General features: G+C 32.9%; 2 protein-coding genes across 2 annotated transcripts in view; one reads left to right on the top strand and one right to left on the bottom strand.

Moving 5' to 3' along the window:
- Nucleotides 1-1,148, top strand: part of LOC133192301 (MMS19 nucleotide excision repair protein homolog) — a 36,852-nt gene extending 35,704 nt beyond the window's left edge. The window contains exons 25-26 of the mRNA XM_061328312.1: nucleotides 294-454; nucleotides 1,069-1,148. Coding sequence (XP_061184296.1) covers nucleotides 294-454; nucleotides 1,069-1,102 — 195 coding nt within the window. The 3' untranslated portion in view covers nucleotides 1,103-1,148. The remainder of the gene's footprint in view (nucleotides 1-293; nucleotides 455-1,068) is intronic.
- A 13,319-nt stretch (nucleotides 1,149-14,467) lies between these two features.
- On the bottom strand, nucleotides 14,468-16,000 carry LOC133193028 (uncharacterized). The gene has a single exon (XM_061329029.1). The coding sequence runs from the start codon at nucleotides 15,998-16,000 to the stop codon at nucleotides 14,468-14,470; it is 1,533 nt and encodes a 510-aa protein (XP_061185013.1).
- Nucleotides 16,001-22,495: the final 6,495 nt, after the last annotated feature.

The raw sequence follows: 22,495 nt of genomic DNA, 5'->3' as shown, positions 1-22,495 counted from the left end.
AATTTGTTCAAATCATGATCCCTAGGGGTAGGTTTGGACCACAATATATGATCAAAATTTTACATGGGATTTTATATATATATAAAAATCTGCTTATGTAGAATAGCAGAGCTATTGGCACTCAGGTGAGCATTATGGCACATGGACCTTTTGTTTTCAAGTCCCCATTGTTTTGATAAAGTTTGTCTGTTTCACAAGTTTAAAAAATGAATGTCAATTGTTTTTCTTGCCTTGAAGTATACTTTAAAAAATAATATTAAAACTTAATCACAGATTTATTGAACACATTACAGAAAGTAAGATGTGCAGCTTTGAGGTGTTTACATGAGTTGGTGTCTCTTCCCTCCCCTGTGATCTTGCCATACAGACCTCATGTGATTAAGACCCTGGAGGGGGTCCTGGACGACAAGAAAAGGCTCGTGAGACTAGAGGCTGTAAAATCTAGGAATGAATGGTGTGTATCGTCTTGTTATAGTTCATAGCAAATAATGGTGTTTAGAGCACTATAGATGAATCAATAACTCCAATATGGAATTATTGTAAAAAGAGGGAGGGTATTTAACTTGTTAACAAATAAGGTTTAGAAAGTTGAAAAATTTTCACATTTCATTAACCATTTTATGCTTTAGCATTCATACTTTTCTACTTGAAACATTTTGATCTTATATGAACACCATTGCAATGATATTGTAAAAGTGGAAACTTTGATGATGAGGAAAGGTTGACGAAATTGACGAATTTCTAATAATTGTTAACTTTCACATCACTGTTAAAGAGCACTATAAAATACTAGTAGATGGTCAAAGTTTCCACTCGCCATTTTTCTAATATACCAAAATCGTCAAACTTTCATCCCTTCAATATAACCACTTTTACGGTATTGTTGTCAAGCCTAACCTACATTTCATGCTTTAATCTGATTATGATAAATCAGTTTATTCTAATGACCAAATTCCTCAGTTTTTTGTTGATTTAAAAAATAACAGAAGAATTTTTCAAAGCACAAATGAATATGTACTACAGATCAGTATAGTTGGTATTTACTGATGATGAGCTTCTTCTTTTCAGGTGTTTGTTGGGGCAACCTGGAGGCCGGACCTGATGTCTGATTATAGAAATAATGTGTAAATAAATGTATTTATAATAGGGATGTCAATTTTGTCAATAATTCATATTCGAATATTCAATGTAAGTATTCGAATATATTCGAATATTCGATAAAATAAATAAATCTGTTTTATTTTAAATATGCATCATCCTACTCTCATGAAAGGTTTAGCGAGGTATACTTATATTGGAAGTAAAATTGTATGAAGACTTTTGTAGGTGTACAATAAGAAATTCTATTTGATATTTGTCAATGTTTGAAAAAAAAAATTGAATTAAAGGTAGAAAAGTATAATTTTAACAAATAGTAGCTCCAACTGAGGAACCAGTCGTCTTACAAAAGGCGTAACGGTATACTGTTCAGATTTCAATACGTGTAATAAATTACAATTATCTCCCTAATAAGAGATATGATTATAATCTTTGATACAATGTAAACAATTATTTCAATAGACAATTTTCCTAGCTATAGGTAATTAACTAATTTCACGATAATGAATATAAAATTCAAGATTATGTACAACCCGAGATAATCAAGTAATTTACACATTTTTTCTGAAAATAAGGCCTTTACAATATTAATTACAGATTATTTCTATCGGACATTCATTCAATGATCAATTAATTTTATTTTGATAAGTATACTCTTTACGCCTTTTAGACATTCTTGGATTTCATTTTTGTCCTCGATTCTAGATCCGATAGTATCTAACTCATAAAAACTATGAAAGTACGCTTTGTACATGTATTATACATAAAGCATTTTTGTACAATTCTTTAACACCTTACTCAAAACAAAATACATGTAATTTAGTAAAGCTATAAGATAAGAAAGTAGTGAAAGAAATCAGGCGATCGAAATTGATCGCTAGTAAACTAAATAGGGATAATTCCAGCACTGTTCTAATCAAAATTTATTAATCACAGTACTTATTTTTAAGAAATCTGAAAAATACCGAATATTCGAATCTTAAATTCATATTCGAATATCAACTCATCGAATGAATATTCGAATGTTCGAATTTTCGTTGCCATCCCTAATTTATAATAGAAGAAATGTTGTTCATGTACTTATTATTCTTATGAGAACCAAGGAAAAGAAAAGGAAACTGGTGTATTGAATTTTTTAGCTGCAAGAATATAGCCCTCTACATTTTTTTTTTTGGAAAACCAGATAGAAAATATGGGAGATGGCAGTATTATTGCAGTAATAATTTTTTTTGTACCAAGCTGGGCTACTTTTTTCACTGCTAGCTTTCTCCAATTTTATGTAGCACTGTCCTCTTATAAAGACTATCATTTGATCGAGAAAGGATATACATGTATATATAGGCTATGCAAATTCAAATCAAGTTTATTATGTTTAAGAAAAAAAAACTTATAATCAAATTCAAGTGGAATGTTTTAAAACTGCATGAAATCTAGCTGTTGAAATAGTTTTTAGCTCACCTCAACGAAGTTTGGGGAAGTTTATGTGATACCCTCGGCGTTTGCATCTCAGGTTAAAGTTTTTGGTGCAGTTTTCTTTTTAAGTACTTCTATGACCTAAATTAATTAGAGATGCATGGAAGATGCTTCTAGTGTGTTTCATTGTACCAGTTAGGGTTTCAGATGCTGCAATTTCAGCTAGGGAATGACCAGGTTAATGTTTTTGTAGCAGGTTAAAGTTTTTGCAGCAGGTCTCATTTCCAAGTAACTATAAGCCCTATGTTGGCCAAACTTGCATGAATAATACATACGAGTATAAGAATGCAAATTACCAGGCTTGCTTTGGATGTTGGATTTGACCTACATTTTCCGGATGAGTGACCAGGTTAATGTTTTTGGTGCAGGTCTATTAAAATGAAACTATAAGGCCTATCTGAACCAAACTTGCATGGATGATGCATCAAAAGATGAACACTCTTAAACTTGCTTCAGATGCTGGATTTGAATTACATTTTCTGGATGAGTGACTAGTTTGAATTTTTTGGATAAGTCTGTTCCCAAGTAACTGCAAACCATATCAGATCAAAATTGCATAAATGTTGCATCTTGGGATGTACACTACTAGATCATTAGTTTAATGAGGGACTTTGCCTTACTTAAAGACAACATTGGTTGAGGTGATCTCTGTAATCTCTGATTACCTCTTTTTTTTTTAACTGAAGGCATCATTTTACAGAAATTCCAAGATATGCAATAGAATGTTTTCATATAACCCAAGAAAATTTCTCGTCTAAGATCTACAACGTAACAGACATATTATACCATCTGGTCTGGCACGGAATTTTACCAAATCCACCAGTCTCTTCCATATTTTATTTTATTGGAGAGATTATTATTATGAGGTTTAGCAAATCGTATTACCTTTTATGCCAAGTTTGGTTAAAATAAGTTCCCATACCTAGAAAAAGTAGACAATGGTAAGTATAATTTCATTCAATTAAATATAATTTTTTAGTTAAAAAAGGTTATTTCCAACTACTATATATTGCACATTTACATTTATTGCATGATGGTGAGGGAAATATGAAGATTTATTCAGCCAAGAAAAATCATTCCCCGAGGGCATAATAATATATGTTTTCCACTGGTGCCTATATACAAACATGAGTGTGCATTTACCTGACAAAACAGATGTGAAAATGCCTATATGATAAAAATTAGACTCAAATAAAAACATATTTGAATATAACGAATCTCCACTTTCATCCTCATTCAGCAATGATCATTTATAATTTTGAAGTATTTTTAACAAAATTCCATTTAAAGAACACATTCATTTTCATATTGTGCAGAAGTGTTAGACAATAAAATGCTTTCTTTGTTAATGAGGGAATGTATGGTTTAAAATACAGCAAATCTCATTTAGTACCAACACGGATGCATTTATAGCTTACAGATATAGCAAAGGTTTTTTTTTAATTCCCAGCAAATTTCTTCATAACTGTTTGTAAAAATTTACTATTAGGAACTTTTATGTAGCAAATTTACTTACATAGCTAACTGATTTTGAAATCGCTAAAATTCCTTCTTTAAAAAAAATATAACGATTTTTAGCTCACCTGAGACGAAGGCTCAAGTGAGCTTTTTTGGCCGAAATTTGTCCTGTCCGTTGTCTGTCGTCGTTGTCGTCGTCGTACACTTTTCACATTTTCATCTTCTTCTTAAGAACCACTGGGTCAATTTCAATCAAACTTGCCACAAAGCATCCTTGGGTAAAGGGGGTTTTAAGTTTGTTCAATTGAAGGGCCACACCTTCTTCCAAGGGGAGATAAGTATGAATTTGTGAAAAATTAATGGCATCATTTAAAAATATCTTCTCAAGAATTACTCTGCTTGAAATTATGAAACTTACGTGGAAACATTGTGAGGTATTGTAGATTCAAGTTTGTTCAAATCATGACACCTGAGGGTAGGGTAGGGCCACAATCAAACAAGGGGTGATCAAAGTTTTACATTTTACATAGGAATACATAGGAAAAAAATCTTTAAAATTTTTCTTAAGAACAGCAAAGCCATGATTGGTCATATTTATATGGAAGCATTCTCCGTTAATGTAGATTCAAGTTTTCAAATCATCACCCCTAGGGGTAGGGTTGGGCCACAATGGGTGATCAAAGTTTTACATAGGAATACATCATGTACATAGGAAAATTCTTTAAAAATCTTCTTCTCAAGAACAGCAAACGCACGATTGGTCATATTAATATGCAAGCATCCTCAGATAGTGTAGATTCAAGTTTGTTCAAATCATAACCCCCGGGGGTAGGGTTGGGACACAATAGGCGATCAAAGTTTTATATTCAGTAGGAATACATTGGAATTTTTTTTTAAAAAAAAACCTTCTCAAAAACAGCAAAGCCATGATTAGTCATATTTAAATGGAAGAATCGTCAGGTAGTGTAGATTTAGATTTGTTTAAATGGGTACAGTCCACTAAATGTTTTCCCATAGGCGGCAATGTTAACGTTTCTTCACATAGCAATGTCCCTAATTTTCGTTCAGCAGTGAGTGACCCCTCAAATCAAAGCACATCAAGTTGTCTTTCCTTGGTTAAAATCTCGAGGTGGCATGTCAGATTCGTTTTCCGGCAAAATGCGTCTGTCTGCGTTAACCTCTGAAAGTGAAAGTAGGGGAATTCCAGACTTCTCACTGGTGTTATAATACATAAAATAATTCTGCTGATCTTATTGATAAATTACATCTGCCAAGCTTTTTTGCAAGGGAACATACTCCTTATCAACAAGTATGAGGCTCAGTTTAATACATTATCACAGTTTTTTTTATTCAGGTCTGCAAATTAAGGAACTTGTAATTTTTTCTGCACTACTTTCTTCCCCTTCCGATTCTAAAAATAATTAGAGGTATGTACCCAAATCATGACCCCTGGGGATAGGGTGGGGCCACAATGGGGGATCAAAGTCTAACATAGGAATACATAGAAAAAATCTTTAAATTCTTCTCAAGAACAGCAAAGCCATATATAATAGGTCATAATAATATAAAGCATCTTAAGGTAATGTAGATTCAAATTTGTTCAAGTCATGACCCCTCAGGAGAAAAGAGGGGCCATAACAGGGGATCATAGTTATACGAAGGAATATAAAGGATATATCAATAAATATTTTCTTCTTAAGAATAGCAAAGCCATTTTGTGTCATTAAGTCAAAAGCATCCTTAGGAAGTATAGATTAATGTTAGTTCAAATCATCCCCCCTATCCCGAACCACTTTTATATTTAAACTTTTCAAGTATGAAATGATTTCTGCTTTTCCCTAGCCAAAGTGCTCAGTGAGCGATTTAGCCCCCGGGCCTCTTGTTTTGGATAAATCGCTTAATTTGCGTTTCACTAAAAATTCCACTTTTTCAATATTTTATTCATAATTGTCATAAATCAAAGCATAATATCGAATCAAATGACATTATAACATTGCAATTATTAACTGTAAGGAAAAGGGGTCTAAATTTTAAAATGAAAAAAAAAATTTTGAATGTTAATATCATGTATGCCGTCATCCTGCATTTACAGCAGCTGGTATCAGTTTAAGCATTAAATTTATCAGATGCTTGATTCTTCGAATAGGGATGAGATTTCAGTCCTCTCTATTAAGAGATTGCCTCAGCTCATGGTGGTGTTTGAAATCTGATTTCAAAGTCAAATTCATCATTCGATTTTTTCCAATAATTGCTTTTCTAAAAACAATTAAAGTTGTTGAATTTTTCTTTTAAATGGCAAATGTTTGGAAATGGACATATTTTGTGACCTTCCTGTAATTTTTGTATAGAATTCTATTACTTAGAATCAATATTTGTTTTGTAATGGAGAAGAAAATAGGTTTTTGATGATGAACTTGATCTTAAAGATACCACAAACCAGGGGCCAACGTAACCTTTTCTGCTTTTTTCAAAGAGGACTGTCTTCTGAAATCGTTTGTAATTTGGTGTTTGAAATATTATAACAAAACTATATTTGAATGTTTAAATTTCATTTCGTTAATTAAGCGCCATTCATTAGATATATAACTCTAGACAGCATTTAGTAAATTGTTAGAGAATTACATAATTTTGACTGTGCTCGTGAATTTAGATAATTTTGATATATATCATGATATTGTTGATATTTTTCAATTTAAATTTCATGGATTTCATGGATTTCTTGTTAAAATATGTGTAGAGAATTTTATTAATATGACTGAGAATAAAAAAAAAATTATGATAAAAGTCTACGACCCTCGTATAATTAATGTTGTTGATTTAGAATATTACGGAAACCCGTTGAGGCCAGTTCAGAGAAAGAAATATTTTTTATTGCGTTTAAACGCAATAATTATTGCGTTTAAACGCAAAACATTGCGTTTAATCGCAATAATTATTGCGTTTAAACGAAAAAGATTGCGATTAATCGCAATGTATATTGCGTTTAAACGCAAAACACTTTGCGTTTAAACGCAATCTTTTGCGTTTAAACGCAATACTTGTGCGATTAAACGCAATACTTTTTGCGTTTAAACGCAATAATATTTTTGCGTTTAAACGCAATATTTTTTGCGTTTAAACGCAATAATTTTTGCGTTTAAACGCAATAATTTTTGCGATTAAACGCAATACTTTTGCGATTAAACGCAATAATCTTTGCGTTTAAACGCAATAATCCTTCCTTATAAGGATTTGTTTTGCATTTAAGCACAATGATACTGTAGTTTCAAAATCAAACATGAATTAGTCAAAGCTTATAATTACATGTACTAGGACCCGACACTTCAACTTTAAGAAGATCCGATTTGTTCTGTGTCTTTTTGCAAAATTTTCCAGTTTTTGAAAATTGTAATAAAACAATGGCATCCTAACAACCTGAATGTCTTAAATGTATTAAAGGAAATAAAAATTTTCTGTATTTCACTTTCTGGTGTCTAGATACAAGGAGGACAAAATTCCAAACAGTTTGGTGTATACAAAGTTAAATTTGGTCCAGAAATAGCCAAGAAATTGTCAATTTAGTATTACATGTCTTTGACGTTGGTCGACTCCTTAAACAGGACTTTGGAGATAAATTTCAAAACTGTGACTAGCAGCTTACAAATTTTACTTTATTTTATACGATGATTATGACCGAGGAAGTTGAGTATTTGAATATTAATGACATGTTAAAATATAAATTAAAAAGCATCCGAAAAATACAAATTTTTATATTTTACACAAATTTCTGGTTGAAGTATGAACCAAAAAAAAGGGGGGGGGGGTTACGTCACAGTGTTAAATTGAGAGATTGCCTTAGAAGACCAGACTGTGTCAACATAGCAAAATATTCATTATGAAATGTGATATAGATGCATATATCCCTTGATTATGATCAATTATATTCAAGGTCACGACCTCATGAAGCTTCCTTTTTGACATGACGTCACACTTTGATGTCACAATGCAAATTCATCATAATGTAAAATAATACATCACAATCCGTCTCGTCATAATATAACATGTAACAAAGCTAAAAACATGTACCTTTTGCATTATACAAGATTAAATGTCAACATGAAGCTTTAATGCATGGTTTCATACATTAAGTAAAGCTAAGATAGCAATATTCTCTGACCTACAGATAGATAAATGAAGGAAAATGTCATTTAGTGTCACTCCTTAAAGGTGCAAAACACAGTTTTATGTATGATGTTATCATGACGTTACTAAATGAGGGACATGCCAAAGTGACCCCCATAAAGAAATAAGATGAAGACTTGCTACATAGACTTCTATACATCAATAGAAAGATAAAATTGTGAATTTTATAAATATATAAATATACTGCATTTATCTCTTACTAATAAGGCGTATTTGACACATGAAACATGGGGGAAATAGGAAAGTTTATGCGTCTAATTGTAGTACACCTATGCATTTTTAGCTCTCTTGATCACAAACGGCGCAGAAATCAGAAAATATAAGTGCTGTGCATTTAACAGAGCAAGTCCTTAGGTTTCTTTTTGTTGTACTTTTAGGGTACATTTTCCAGCTTTTTAAAGAGCTACTTTACCTGCTACTCATATCATGCAATTCTGCACATGTAAAAAATGGGTGATTTTAGAGTTATCTCCCACTATTAAAAAGTCACACAAAAAATAATTCTCAAAAAATATTTGTATACTTTTTTCATTTAATCTTAAGATAAGATTCTACTTTATGCAAATAAAAATAAAAAAGCTGCAATTTTCATGTACACTGCATAAAAATAGCTTGGAAATCCCTACCCATCATGCTTTTCTCTGAGGAAAACCCCCTGGATTTTATACGAAACTGTGTTTAGCTACCTTAGAACCCAACACTCTTAATGAAGTCTCTGATCAATTGCTCTGAAAGTTTCAGTGGTATTAATAGCACTTGTCAATTTGATACATGTAGTACACATCGATCAATCTGTTTTCATTTGATTTTGATTTTGACCTCATATAAATCCATCACATATGTTCTTGTGTTTACTGTATGCAACCATAGGAAGGGTTATGAATGTACATTGAAGTCTAAATACTTCATCATGTTGTACGTAATTCCAACATTTCCTCAGTCCTTTCCAATTTAAAAATCCCTTTACACATGATTTAAACTTGTGACTGCAACGTATGGGACAGTTTTTTTTAGCAGAACAACTGACCGAAACTTCATTAAAAATGTAGAGAATAAGCTTAAGACATGTCTCGTTCTTAGGATTCCTTTGCTTTTACAACCCGACATTTTTTTTCTCCTCTATAAATTCTTATTAGTGATTTACCTTTCAGAGAGTGTTTGCTCGGAGAAATCTGATTCTATAAAGACAACACACAATTTCCTAATAAGTAAAAAGAGAAACAAATAAAAGATATAAGTATGCGTGGGTCCATTGTACTCTGCAAGATTTGATACAAATGACTACCTTTAATCGCAATAATCATTGCCTTTGAACGCAAAGATTATTGCGTTTAAACGCAAAAAGTATTGCGTTTAATCGCAAAAGTATTGCGTTTAAACGCAAAAATTATTGCGATTAAACGCAAAAGTATTGCGTTTTATCGCAAAAATTATTGCGTTTAAACGCAAAAATTATTGCGTTTAATCGCAAAAGTATTGCGTTTAAACGCAAAAGATTGCGTTTAATCGCAATCTTTTGCGATTAAACGCAAAGTGTTTTGTGTTTAAACGCAATATACATTGCGATTAAACGCAATCTTTTGCGTTTAAACGCAATGATTATTGCGATTAAACGCAATGTTTTGCGATTAAACGCAATAATTATTGCGTTTAAACGCAATAAAAAATATTTCTTTCTCTGAATTGGCCTCAACGGGCTTCCGTAGAATATATACTGAAACGTAAAAGAAACGAAACATCCTAATTTTAGGGGGAAAATTACATACAGGTTATAACTTTGTACTTAAAAAAGTTAGGACATCTTCAACTTTGCAAAATCAGTAATTTAACGTTGAATGATTTTCATTCCATTACCGGAAGTTGATTTTGAGCCCTCTTAACAGAAATCAAAAATTGCATGCTTTATAAAATATTTGACAATAATTTGGATTTTCAGGGGTTTGTAGCTGTTAATCATAAGTATTGCATTAACATTCCGGGGGGAAAAAATCCCTTTTTCTTTTCCCGATGTGATGCCAATATTTCCTCAAAATGTTTGAAAACACGCATTTTCATCGCTCTTGCTGGAAATTCTCAAAAAAAGGTAAAGGAGAGTTGCAGATGCAAATATGCACTACATAACGATTCATCAGGCTCATACGTTTCAAAAGCATGATTGACAGTTCTTTGACCGGAAGTCCAAGGGTTACTACACTACGGTTAGAAAAAATTCGACCTGAGTATCTAAAAAGCAGGCACTTAAAAATACCTAAGAATATTTCTTACGCACAGGTCAAGAGATTGATAAACCTAATGCATCGAAGAAATCGAGCTGCAATTGTTGTACTTGGCGGACTAGCACGCTGTAATTGAATGGTCGGAAGGGGGGGATGTTTTAAGAGTTATGATACTTTCTAAGGTTTAAAGATAACATTCAAAAATGAATACAGTAAGGTAAAAAGTAAATTCACAAACATCAGATTTTTTATTTAAACGTTGAATGTTATCTTCAAACCTTAGAAAGTACCACATAACTCTTAAACCATCCCCCTTCCGACCACTGATTCAATTACAACGTGCTAGTCCGCCATGTACAACAATTGCAGCTCAATTTCTACGATGCATTAGGTTTATCAATCTCTTGATCTGAGCGAAAGAAATATTCTTAGGCATTTTAAGAGCCTGTTTTTCCAGATACCGAGGTCGAATTTTCTCTAACCTTACATAGTGTAGCAACCCATGGACTACCGGTCAAAGAACTGTCATTCATGCTTTTGAAATGCATGAGCCTGATGAGTCGTTATGTAGTGCATATTTGCATCTGCAACTCTCCTTTACCTTTATTTTGAGAATTTCCAGCAAGAGCGATGAAAATGCGTGCTTTCAAACATTTTGAGGAAATATTGGTATCCCATCGGGAAAAGAAAGAAGGACTTTTTCCCGGAATATTAATGCAATACTTATGATTAACAGCTACAAACCCTTGAAAACCCAATTTATTGTCAAATGTTTTATACAACATGCATTTTTTTTTATTTTTGTTAAGAGGGCTCAAAATCAACTTCCGGTAATGGAATGAAAATCATTCAACCGTTAAATTACTGATTTTGCAAAGTTGAAGATGTCCTAACTTTTTAAGTACAAAGTTATAACCTGTATATAATTTTCCCCCTAAAATTAGGATGTTGCGTTTCTTTTACGTTTCGGTATATAAGAAACTAAAAATATGTCCATAGGACATCAATACCCCACCCAGGGTTTATTAGTAATGCAACATGAAAATTTTATAAGTGTATGAAGTTTGATGAAAATACCTTGAATAGTTTCTTTAAAACTGAGTTAAATACACAACAAACAAGAGGCCCATGGGCCACATCGCTCACCTGAGCTTGAATCTACACCATCTAAGAATGCTTTTGAATTAATATGACTAATAATGGCTTTGCTGTTCTTAAGAAGAAATTTTAATTAATCTGTCCTTTATATTCCTTTGTATAACAAGAGATGTTTGTGAAACACTTATAAACGGAAACTGCAAATAATTGGATTTTTTCTAAGTCCAACGGGCATAACTCTGTCAAAAAATGCTCGTTTTTTTAAAAACATACCTTGACCTAGATATTCTTAAGATAAATCGGTATACCAAATTCATTTCAGTATGTTCAACCTCTGCAAAGAAAATGAACGGAAACTGCAAATAATTGGAATTTTTCTAAGTCCAAGGGGAATAACTCTGTCAAAAATTGCTCAATCATACCCAAAACAGAATTTAACCTAGATATTCTTATGATAAATCTGTACACCAAATTTCCTTTCAGTATGTGCAACCTCTGGGAAAAAATGAACGGAAACTGTTGGTGGACCAACAGACAAACCGACCGACAGACAGCTGCAAAGCAATATGCCCCACCTTCTTCGAAGGGGGGGCATAACTATTAACCCCTGTAATGGCCAATCTATACCCCCGGGGGTCATGATTTGAACAAATCTGAATCTACACTACCTCAGGATGCTTTTATTTTATTATAACCAATCATGGCTTTGCTGCTCATGAGAAGAAGATTTTTATGGATTTTTCCTACATATTTCTATGTAAAACATTGATCAGCCACTGTGGCCCCACCCTACCCCCCGGGGGTCATGATTTGAACAAAATTAAATCTACACTACCTCAGGATGCTTTCATATAAATATGACCAATCATGGCTTCGCAGTTCTTGAGAAGAAGATTTTTAAAGATTTTCCCTATGTATTCCTATGTAAACTTTGATCGCTTACTGTGGCCCCACCCTACCCTTCGAGATCATGATTTGTATTAATTTGAATCTACACTACCTGAGGATTCTTCCATATAAATATGACCAATCATGGCTTTGCTGTTCTTGAGAAGAAGATTTTTAAAGATTTTCCCTATGTATTCCTATGTAAAACTTTGATCGCTTACTGTGGCCCCCCCCCTACCCCCCCCCCCCCCCCGGGATCATGATTTGAACAATCTTAAATCTACACTACCTCAGGATGCTTTCATATAAATATGACCAATCATGGCTTAAGCTGTTCTTGAGAAGAAGATTTTTAAAGATTTTCCCTATGTATTCCTATGTAAAACTTTGATCGCCCACTGTGGCCCCACCCTACCCCCGGGGGTCATGATTTGAACAAACTTGAATCTATACTGCCTGAGGATGATTCCACATGAGTTTCATATTTTCTAGCACAGTGGTTCTTGAGAAGAAGATTTTTAAATGATGCCATTAATTTTTCACTATAATTCATAATTATCTCCGCTTGGAAGAAGGTGTGGTCCTTCATTTGAACAAACTTGAATTCCCTTTACTCAAGGATGCTTTGTGGCAAGTTTGGTTGAAATTGGCCCCAGTGGTTCTTGAGAAGAAGATGAGAATGTGAAAAGTTTACAACGACGACGACGACGCCGACAACGACGCCGACAGACAACGGACAAATTTTGACCAGAAAAGCTCTCTTCGGCTCAGGTGAGCTAATAATAAAGTCAAAGGATGTAAAAAAAAAAAAAATAAAGGACACTGTTGTTAATTTTTCACCAAACAATGTATCAGTGCATAAGCTTACATAAAAAAATATCTGGAAAATGTTCTTAAAAAGCTAAACACAAATTTGAGAGAAGTGAGGTCAAGATTAAATGAAAGGTCAAGGTCAAAAAATGTTGATGCACTTGACTACTTCTCCTCAATACGTATCAGCGTATGAAGTTTGATAAAATATCTTAATTTGTTTCTTTGAAATTAAACGAAACACAAATTTAAAAAAGTGAGGTCAAGGTAAATTGAAAAGTCAAGGTCAAAAATGTCGAAACAATTGAATAACTTTTATCAGTATACATCAGCATATTAGGTTTGATTAAAATATCTTGAATAGGTTCTTTGAAACTGAGCTTAAAACTATTTTAAGAAGAGTGAGGTCAAGTAAAGGAAAGGCCAAGGTTAAAAAATGCTGATGCAGTTGAAGAACTCTTTTCAATATGTATAAGCATTAAAGTTTGATAAAAATATATTATTGAGTTTCTTTGAAATTGAGATAATCACTAATTTAAAGAAAGTGAGGTCAAGGTCAAGGTCAAAGGAAAACTCAGGATAAAATAAATGTTGATGCAGTGGAATACCTCTCATCAATATGTATCAGCATATTAGATATTCAAATATTTTGAATAGTTTCTTTCAAACTGAGCTTAATACTATTTTAAGAAAAGTGAGGTCAAGGTCAAAAGAAAGGTCAACGTCTAAAAATGCGGATGCAGTTGAAGATGTATAAGCATTAAGGTTTGATAAAAATATCTTGAATAGTTTCTATGAAATTGAGCTAAACACTAATTTAAGAAAAGTGGGTCAAGGTCAAAGAAAAGTAAAAGAAAAATGTTGATGCACTTGAATAGCTTTCATCAATATGTTTTAGCATATCTTTGATAAAAATATCTTGAATAGTTTCCTTGAAATTGAGCTAAACACAAAGGACAGACGGAAGGACGGAAGACGGACATGACAAACACTATATACCCCGGCCATATTCATGGCGGGGCAAAAAAACTTTAGAAACTGTATTATACGAACTACTGGAGCATGAATAATCATATTAATGTGCAAACACACTTAGTAAGTAATGCAGAAACAAATCATTGAAACTGAACATGTACAGTAATGGTGCATCACGTTTAAGTAATATAACCCTTTAGAAAAACAGTAATATCTATGTCATTTGAATTTAAAGCCCATATACATGTAACTTTATTGCTCATCACTCATCATTCTAGATAAATGAACACTTTAACTAAGTTACTTTCATACTCTCCCACATACAAATTGCTCTCTTCATCAATGCACAAAGAACGGGGTCTTTTAATTTCATTTTCTTGTGTTATAAGGAGGGACAGGAAATTGCTATCCTGATCCATAAGATGGACAGATTGACTGTAATCATCGCACACCAGGATATGACTAAGGACATCAGTACAGATCCCACGGGGCCAGAATTCTGATTGCAGTGGTTGACCGGTGTAGGAGAATCGATGTTTGCCTGATTTATTTACTACCACTACTGCTCTTGTGCCCCAATCTGAAGTACAAATATCTCCATTAATATTTTCCGTAAGGTGGCCTGGAAACTCATAGAGATTATGAATCAATCCTTTCTTCTTTATATCCTGAATTTTCTCTCCGGTCTTATTGTATCGTATCACTTTGGCATCGTTGTCTGTAATCATTCCAATCAGTACGTCCCCATTGATTTGAGATGAATAGATACTAATAGGTCTCCAGTCCTTTGTTGTGATGAATTCTACCATCTTCTCAGGTGTGAGCCTTTGGATTGTACTATTTTGGTTGTCTATAAACAATAGATCCCCACCCTCAGACACCGTGTGGTTAGCTGCTCCTATAGCACTTCCTTTAACTGCCCTCTCTTGGGTCCCAAGAAGATTGGTCTGGATGAGGTGACCATTTAAATCACTGACCCAAAGTCTATTTGACTTATCTAGCGAGATGTGGCAAGTGTAGCACAAACCTGGTACAGTGATATCCCTGACTTGAATGATAGAGGAAGACAAAGTTGTCCGTTTCTCCTTCCTTGGATTTTCGATCTTTTTCCCATAAGATTCCTCGTTAAAGAATGACTTATCAGTATAAAGTTGGTTCTCAATATTAACATTTCTTTTTTCCCTTACCACTGCTGAAGTGTTAGTTTTACCCAATAAAATCAAAATATCATCTCTGTTGAACTGTGCAGGAGTGAATATTGGAAGGTCAATCTTAAATGTATCTGGTATAGGCTTCGGTGCATCTATCTTCTCTGTTCTTTGCTCTTGATATCGCAGTTTTGGTACACCGTTGTCTAAAATTTCATTAAGATATAATATATAATCATCCATAACATTCTTTTGGATGTCAAGGTCATGAAGAATTTCTTTTCCTAGCTGGTCTAATTGATTCATGTTCTGTGATAATATTGTGTCAACTTCATACTTGACAGCTTTAGCTTCTGCCTTCATAACTCTCTTTATTTCGTCAATTCTTTTCTCTACCTTTATGACATCGTCTTTGATTTCAGCAAGAACGCCTTTTGAAGCAGGCAGGAAATATGCTTTGATCTTTAATGCATGTAGTTCTTTTAAATGGATTTCTTCAAGTTCCAGTAAATTGTGTTCCCTATGGTATGGAGTCAGTGCACATTTATAACAAAGTGGGTCCTGACATTTCCCACACAGCATATCTAATGCTTTAGTTGGATGACGATGACATTTTTCTAACGCAAGTTCCTGGTACAGGACCACTTTATGCATTTTGGAGTTTCTATTTGTTTTGTGTTCAGCTCGACATTGCTCACAAAGTCTCAGGCAGCATAGCTTGCAAAAATATTGACAATTTTCTGCACAGCTGTGGCACTCAAGATAGTGCTGTGGGGTACCAAGGAATGACTGTTGAAATCTGATCACTGCATGATTTTTAGTATCAGGGTTATTTTGATGTGTTTCTCTGCATGCCTCACAAAGGTTTCTATTACATGAACTGCAGTGATATACTGGAATTTCCTTACAAAAATCACATTTATCGTTGTGTTTATGAAGACCATGGACATCCATAATTACTCTGTTAAAAAAAATAGATTGTCAAATAGTTAGTATCATATACTCATATGTCCAGGGATTATGACGACTTGTTATGAAAACTTTTAATGTGTGAGAAAACATTTTGTTGCAAATTTAAGCTTTTCACCCTAGTGTTTAATATAACAAAAGACTGTATGTAGAAACACCTATGAAAGCAAAAATTTTTAACAGCATTAGTAAACATGTGAAAACTAAAATATACCACTCTTACTTTATACATTTGAACAAGAACTTATTCATTTATTAACTTTTTCTCTTTAGCAAGTCTATATTCAAATTGCATTTTTTTGTACTTCGGATCCGTTGCCATTATGCTCTGTGGCAAATATGCACATTTTTGGTAATTTTTCAAGCACAGCTTAAGAGCCTTTGATATAAACATATTCATAACTCGTAGTATTATCAGTTGCTTTACCATAATTTCCATGCCCATTCACATTAAAGATTTTTTTAAATATTCATGTAATGAATATCGCCTTATTTTTCTTTTAAACATCGTTCGATGTCTTCTGACGTTCTAGAAATTTCCATCAAATGTCAGATCGGATTTAAACGAAAAGGATTTGCACATTTTATTTTTTTAATCAGTAATCAACATTTATTTATTTATATCAATTTAATCAATTTTTGATTGAATAATTCATTAACAACGTTTTATCAAATAATTAAACGATTGCTTTATGTCAGTTTCATTCAAAATTGTCACTAATTTAGATCCGCCAACTGGAACTCTCTTTTTTGCTATTTCAAGAGTGTTTATCGAAAATGAAAGTAGACTAGTACTTTTAATTAAATTAACGAAAATGACTATGCAAGTGAAATCTAAATATAGTTTACGGACATATCATCTCGATCATGCCTTATGTAATAACAGAGGAGAAGGTATGAACTTGGGTGCAGGCGTTTCTGAGTTTAATTGCAAATTTATTAATTTATAAGTATAGATTTATCAAACCAGAACTGTAGCATTATGGTTTTATGTTATGCTCAAAGTGTCATGTTGTAAATTTTGAATTTACTGGGTAGCAGTAAATACAAAATTTACAACATGACAACTATGTCATGTATTTGTCATGTTGTAAATTTTGTATTTACTGCCACCCGGTAAATTCAAAATTTACAACGGACCATTTACAACATGACAAAAGACTAAAATATAAAACCATAACGCTACAGTTCTGCAGGTAACCGAATACGTGCAGTAAGACGCCAAGAATATGAACCTGTTAATATGGAATGCATTTGGCTAGAAATTGAAAACCTTACCTGCAAATACCATCTCTGATGTATTTATCGTCCTCTTAACGCTGGCGCCAGTTTTTGAACTAAACTTTCATGGAGTACCGGTATTGATTAAGTAGGTGAATCTTCGGATAAATTCATACTTGTCGGTGATATAAATGTACATTTGTTAAATACTCCTCAAACACACATAATCTACCAAATAATTTTAAGTTCCAATCTTGTCAATAACATCCATGTATCGACGAGAATTTCTAACAATAGACGCATGCTTTTTGACCCAGTTTATTTTCACTTCCCTTAATTGAGATTCAGCGTCCTTGAAATTGTCCAATCAAATCTGTAGGTAACCCATATAATACTGATGGTTATGTGCAGATAACACATTCCACGATTTTTAAATGCACCAATTCAGGGCATAAAGTCAGTGGCGGATTTAAGGGAGGCGCACCCGGTGCGCGCCCCCTAAAATTGTCAAAGTTAGCATAAATCATAGTTTCGTCGAGAAAATGTAAAAATGTCCACTCGTGAGACATCATTCTTACCCTACAAAATCACTAGAATCCAGGAACCCCCTGGGCCCCCACCAGGGCTTCGCCCTGGACCCAGTGGGGGCCTCAAGGCGGTCCCCAGACCCCCTGCCTACTTTTTGCGCCCCCTCTAACTTCAATTCCTGGATCCGCGCCTGAAAGTTAACATGAAAAAAAAATGTTTAGAATAGCAAAATGGACATCATATTTCTCTGAAGGACATATCAGAGAACTTGAAAACAAAATAATTGTCAACAAATCTGGTATCGTTAACTTTTTACAACAATTTCAATATACCATTGATTTTAAGGTAATATTAAGGAAGTTAATGCTTGATCAAGTCTTATTATTTTTAAATAAAGCTGAATTTGACTAATTTTTTTGTTTCTGATGTTCAGTAAAGAACTCTAAAGTATGATTCATGAAGTCTCGTATGAATCCGAAGTTAAGTTAAAAATTTGGGGGAAATATCATTATGGAAGTTAATTCCCAGCAATAAAAGTTAAAATTCTCGGCAATAGTTAAAATCAAAGTTTGTTTTAGGATATTAAACAAAAGTATGAAGCATTTCGCTCCCAAAATTATAAAAAAAATTTATATCTTTAATGCAAAAACTTGAGTTACGTTACGGAAGTTAATTTTTTAAGAAAGACAACTGTTTTTGTCTAATTCATTTTCTTATGTTGAAAATGTGATCGTCTGAAATAGCTGATTCGCAACTAGAATCGATGATATAAAGTTCCTTGGTCACTTTCAGATAAGTTTCAGTTTTTTTTAAAATCTGCATTCTGTGCGTGAAATTTAAAACAAAATCGTTACGGAAGTTAATCGATTTTTAGCGACATGCTTATGATTTCACATGAAAGAAGATCCATGTATTTCTTTGCGAGGAGTGGTTTAATTTCTTTTTATATAGGATAAAAACTTTTTTTTAACATTCATTGCAATCTATTCGGAACACTTTTACGGCTGAAAATTCCATCTGGAAATTTGTAAATAAATGAAGCGACATTAAGATTTGCAGTGGAATACGTTTTCAACATTCATATCAAAACTTTAACTGCATATATATCGGTAAATAATTACAAAACCATGTGTGTATGTTAAGCCTTAGAGTTGAAATCGGTCTTTAAATTTATAGTTAAGATATTACAACGGTAAATTTGTAAGCAACATAAAAAAATCATAATTGGCCATGTTTTTGGAGAATGACTGAGATACTCGATTTGTCATTATGACCACGTCCATCAGGTATCTACACATAATCAACAGTATTATATGGGGTAAGTAACTTGTACAATAGTTAATTAAAATTGATCGGATTTTTTTAGTCTTATAAATGTAGTACGAATTTATATTAATTATATATATATATATGTGTGTTATTGAAAAATGTGCTCGACTCCAATGAGATATGTCGAAATTAATTAATTCAAACTCTTTTTTTCATCTCAATTTTATTTTTTATGATAATTTCAAATAATTAAAGGATTTTGTACATTTACAATAGATACAATTAAAAGTCATATATTTAGGCACGTTTTTTGGTTTCCAAGATTTCTTGGCTTTCAATAGATCGATAATGGAATTTCTTTAAGAGATATAATGAACAATTTCATCAATAAACAATGTTGTCAGTATTAATTAGGTTATGCCTTCATCAATGAGAATAGTTTAAAAGAAAGAAGAAAAAACCCTTTTTTGTGTACTTGTCAACAGGATAGCATCTTTATGAAACATATTAGTTTTCAAGTTTTCAAATAATAAATAATGATCTTTCGGTGTTTTGTATTTTTTGTATTGAATTTGGTACATCTAAAAGAGATGAATATTTAATTTAAAAATGGGGCTTGGTTCTTTGTAGTGTTCTTTTGTCCTGACTGGTTCTTCGTAGTGTTCTTTTGTCCTGACTCGCTGGGCGGAGTTCACAGAAAAGTGTGAGTTATGTACAGATAACCAACACTTTTAACAAAAGAAGTCACACCTAACTATCTGGTACAAGCAGCCTATATTGCACTTTCCTCAAATATTAATTACAATCGCGCCTATAAACGAAAAGTCTGGATTGTAAAAATGGTGACTTTTACAAATTGAATTCTTTAATGAAAAATTATGATTGCGGTAAATACATCAACGATGCCGATAATATCGACGTGGCTACTGACAATTTCTCTCTTGTGTTAGACAATCTATCTGTGAAAAAAAAATTACTATTCCTCCACGAAGTATAAACTTTGGTTTGACTCCATTCTGCGTAAAACTATCAGAATTAGATAACGAAAAAAAGGCATTACGAACTAAGAAAGATTCGGATTGGAATTCGGAAAAATTCGGAACTCAGTCAGTAACATGAAAAACTCATTGGAGTTGAACATTGTGTATAAGGAGTGGGTGGTCCAGTAATGGAACGTTATCATGCTTTTAGATACAAATGATTTGATAGAAATACAACACCAAACATAAGAAATAATTTCAAAAGCATTTGCGCGGGTATGTTAAGGCTACACCCAGAGATATCCCACTTGCCTCTACAATATGACGTCATAGTAAGCTGTATGACGTGAAGTTTAGAAATAATGATTTCTTAATATCTATAATTTATAGTTTAATTTCAGGTCCAAGAAATGAATGGAATCATTCAAAAACATAATATAAACAAAATCATGTCGTTTTTGGGTGGTATAAACAGCTTAGTATTTATCACGGGGGCTAAATACCAAACCTATGACGTCATAACTATTGATCAAATATTTGCCGAGTGAAAATTAAACGTGACGAGAATTCATGTAATCAAATATGCAAAATGGGAGTTTTCAAGCATATACCATGAATGTTATGTGTGATTCATAAGGAATTAAAGATTAAGAATCAGGTACGCTGATATATTCTAATCATGTTTTCTTATAATGAACACAGGCAGTGCTTTAAAATCCCGATCAGCCTTTCCTCTGTCGTTCTATACTAACAAAGTTGCAAAAGTTCAACACTACGCCGCATACTTGTAGACATAATTTTTGTTTGTATCGAAAGCTTGTATTCTATAGTACTTGGAAAGTGCTGCTAGAATCGTGTGATTAACATGAATTGATGACAATTCCTTGATCGTTTGTACAAAATGTAATAATTTTGGTAAGGTTTCATGCGAAACTTTGGAATAATTTTTTCTGTGTCGGGAGAGTAGGATTCTGGCAGCACTTTTCATGACCCAGTGATGTTTTTACATAATTATTTTCACAAAAAGAATTGAATTATCCCCGGGGTAGTGTTGAACTTTTTACTTTTTTATTAAGGCAATTTTTCTATTTATAGATGTCACGTGATGACGTCGTAGTGGAGTGCTTCTTTTAGCCTAAAACCCAATGAGATCTATACAATGAATAATTATAGTAAATGTTTTATCTATGGCTTTTCTGATTTATCAATGTTACATTTTACGAAAAAAGTCTAAATTCGCCGAAATATGATCTGGGTACTGCCTTAACATACCTGCGTGAATAACGAGGCCCATGAGCTACAATGCTCCCCTGAGTAACTTAAGTAACTTTAACTCTGCTATTTCTTATTCAGACCCCTCCTCCCTCCCCCTTGTGTAAGACATCTATCACTTGAGACCATTTAAACGTGTAATTCTAGCTAAACTATTGACCCTTGACTAGTTCACAGTTGAACTGTACTTATTCTCAAAAAATAGAAAGTACGCGATAAATCTTAATTGTGTAATTTTGTGTTAATAACAAATCCAATCATAAAATTAATTCATATTAAAAATCATAAGAAATATCAAAAATGCACACATCTATCTTTCCAATTACAAATATATGTAATAATTCTTTTTTTTTTATCCACATCAGCTGACAAAGGGTCTCAGCTTTGACACAATAGACTAGCAGAAAAAAATTCTCGATTGGTTAACTTGAATTTAGAATTATTAATGAAAATTTAAATTTTATCCAGTACCGAGTAAAAATATTTCATTGATAGGGGTATGACCGAGCGATTATCGAGTACTCGAATACTCGTTAACATCCCTACTGCTTAGATAACAATGTATTGTTCTTCTCAAAAGTGTTTTGTTATAGAGAGTGAAGAAGAAGGATACAGTTATACATACATGTGCAACGATCAATACAATTTTACATATATTAACATCTTTTTGCCTTGTTTGTCATCATTTGGAAACTGTTCTAAGTTAATAAATTTCACGAAATTTAAGTATTGCTAACTGAAGTTTTCGATAATGAATAGCCGTAAATAAAGAAAACATTGATGCATTTCCCATTAGTAAGTGTCTTTTGTAGCATGAAAAATACAGTGAAACCTGTCTAATCCGACATGCTCTGGGAGAGGAATTTGTGTCAGAATAGACAGGGTCTCGGATTGCGCAGTGTAAAAAAAC

The sequence above is a fragment of the Saccostrea echinata genome, unplaced genomic scaffold (genome assembly GCF_033153115.1).
Source record: "Saccostrea echinata isolate AGI-Se365-2 ecotype Australia unplaced genomic scaffold, CSIRO_AGI_Sech_v1 ptg000025l, whole genome shotgun sequence".
Classification (NCBI taxonomy): Eukaryota; Metazoa; Mollusca; class Bivalvia; order Ostreida; family Ostreidae; genus Saccostrea; species Saccostrea echinata.
This window is presented reverse-complemented; position numbering and strand designations above follow the sequence as displayed.

Excerpts from the sequence above, each read along its gene's own strand:
- LOC133193028 (XM_061329029.1), bottom strand. The coding sequence starts at position 16,000 with ATGCATAAAGTGGTCCTGTACCAGGAACTTGCGTTAGAAAAATGTCAT.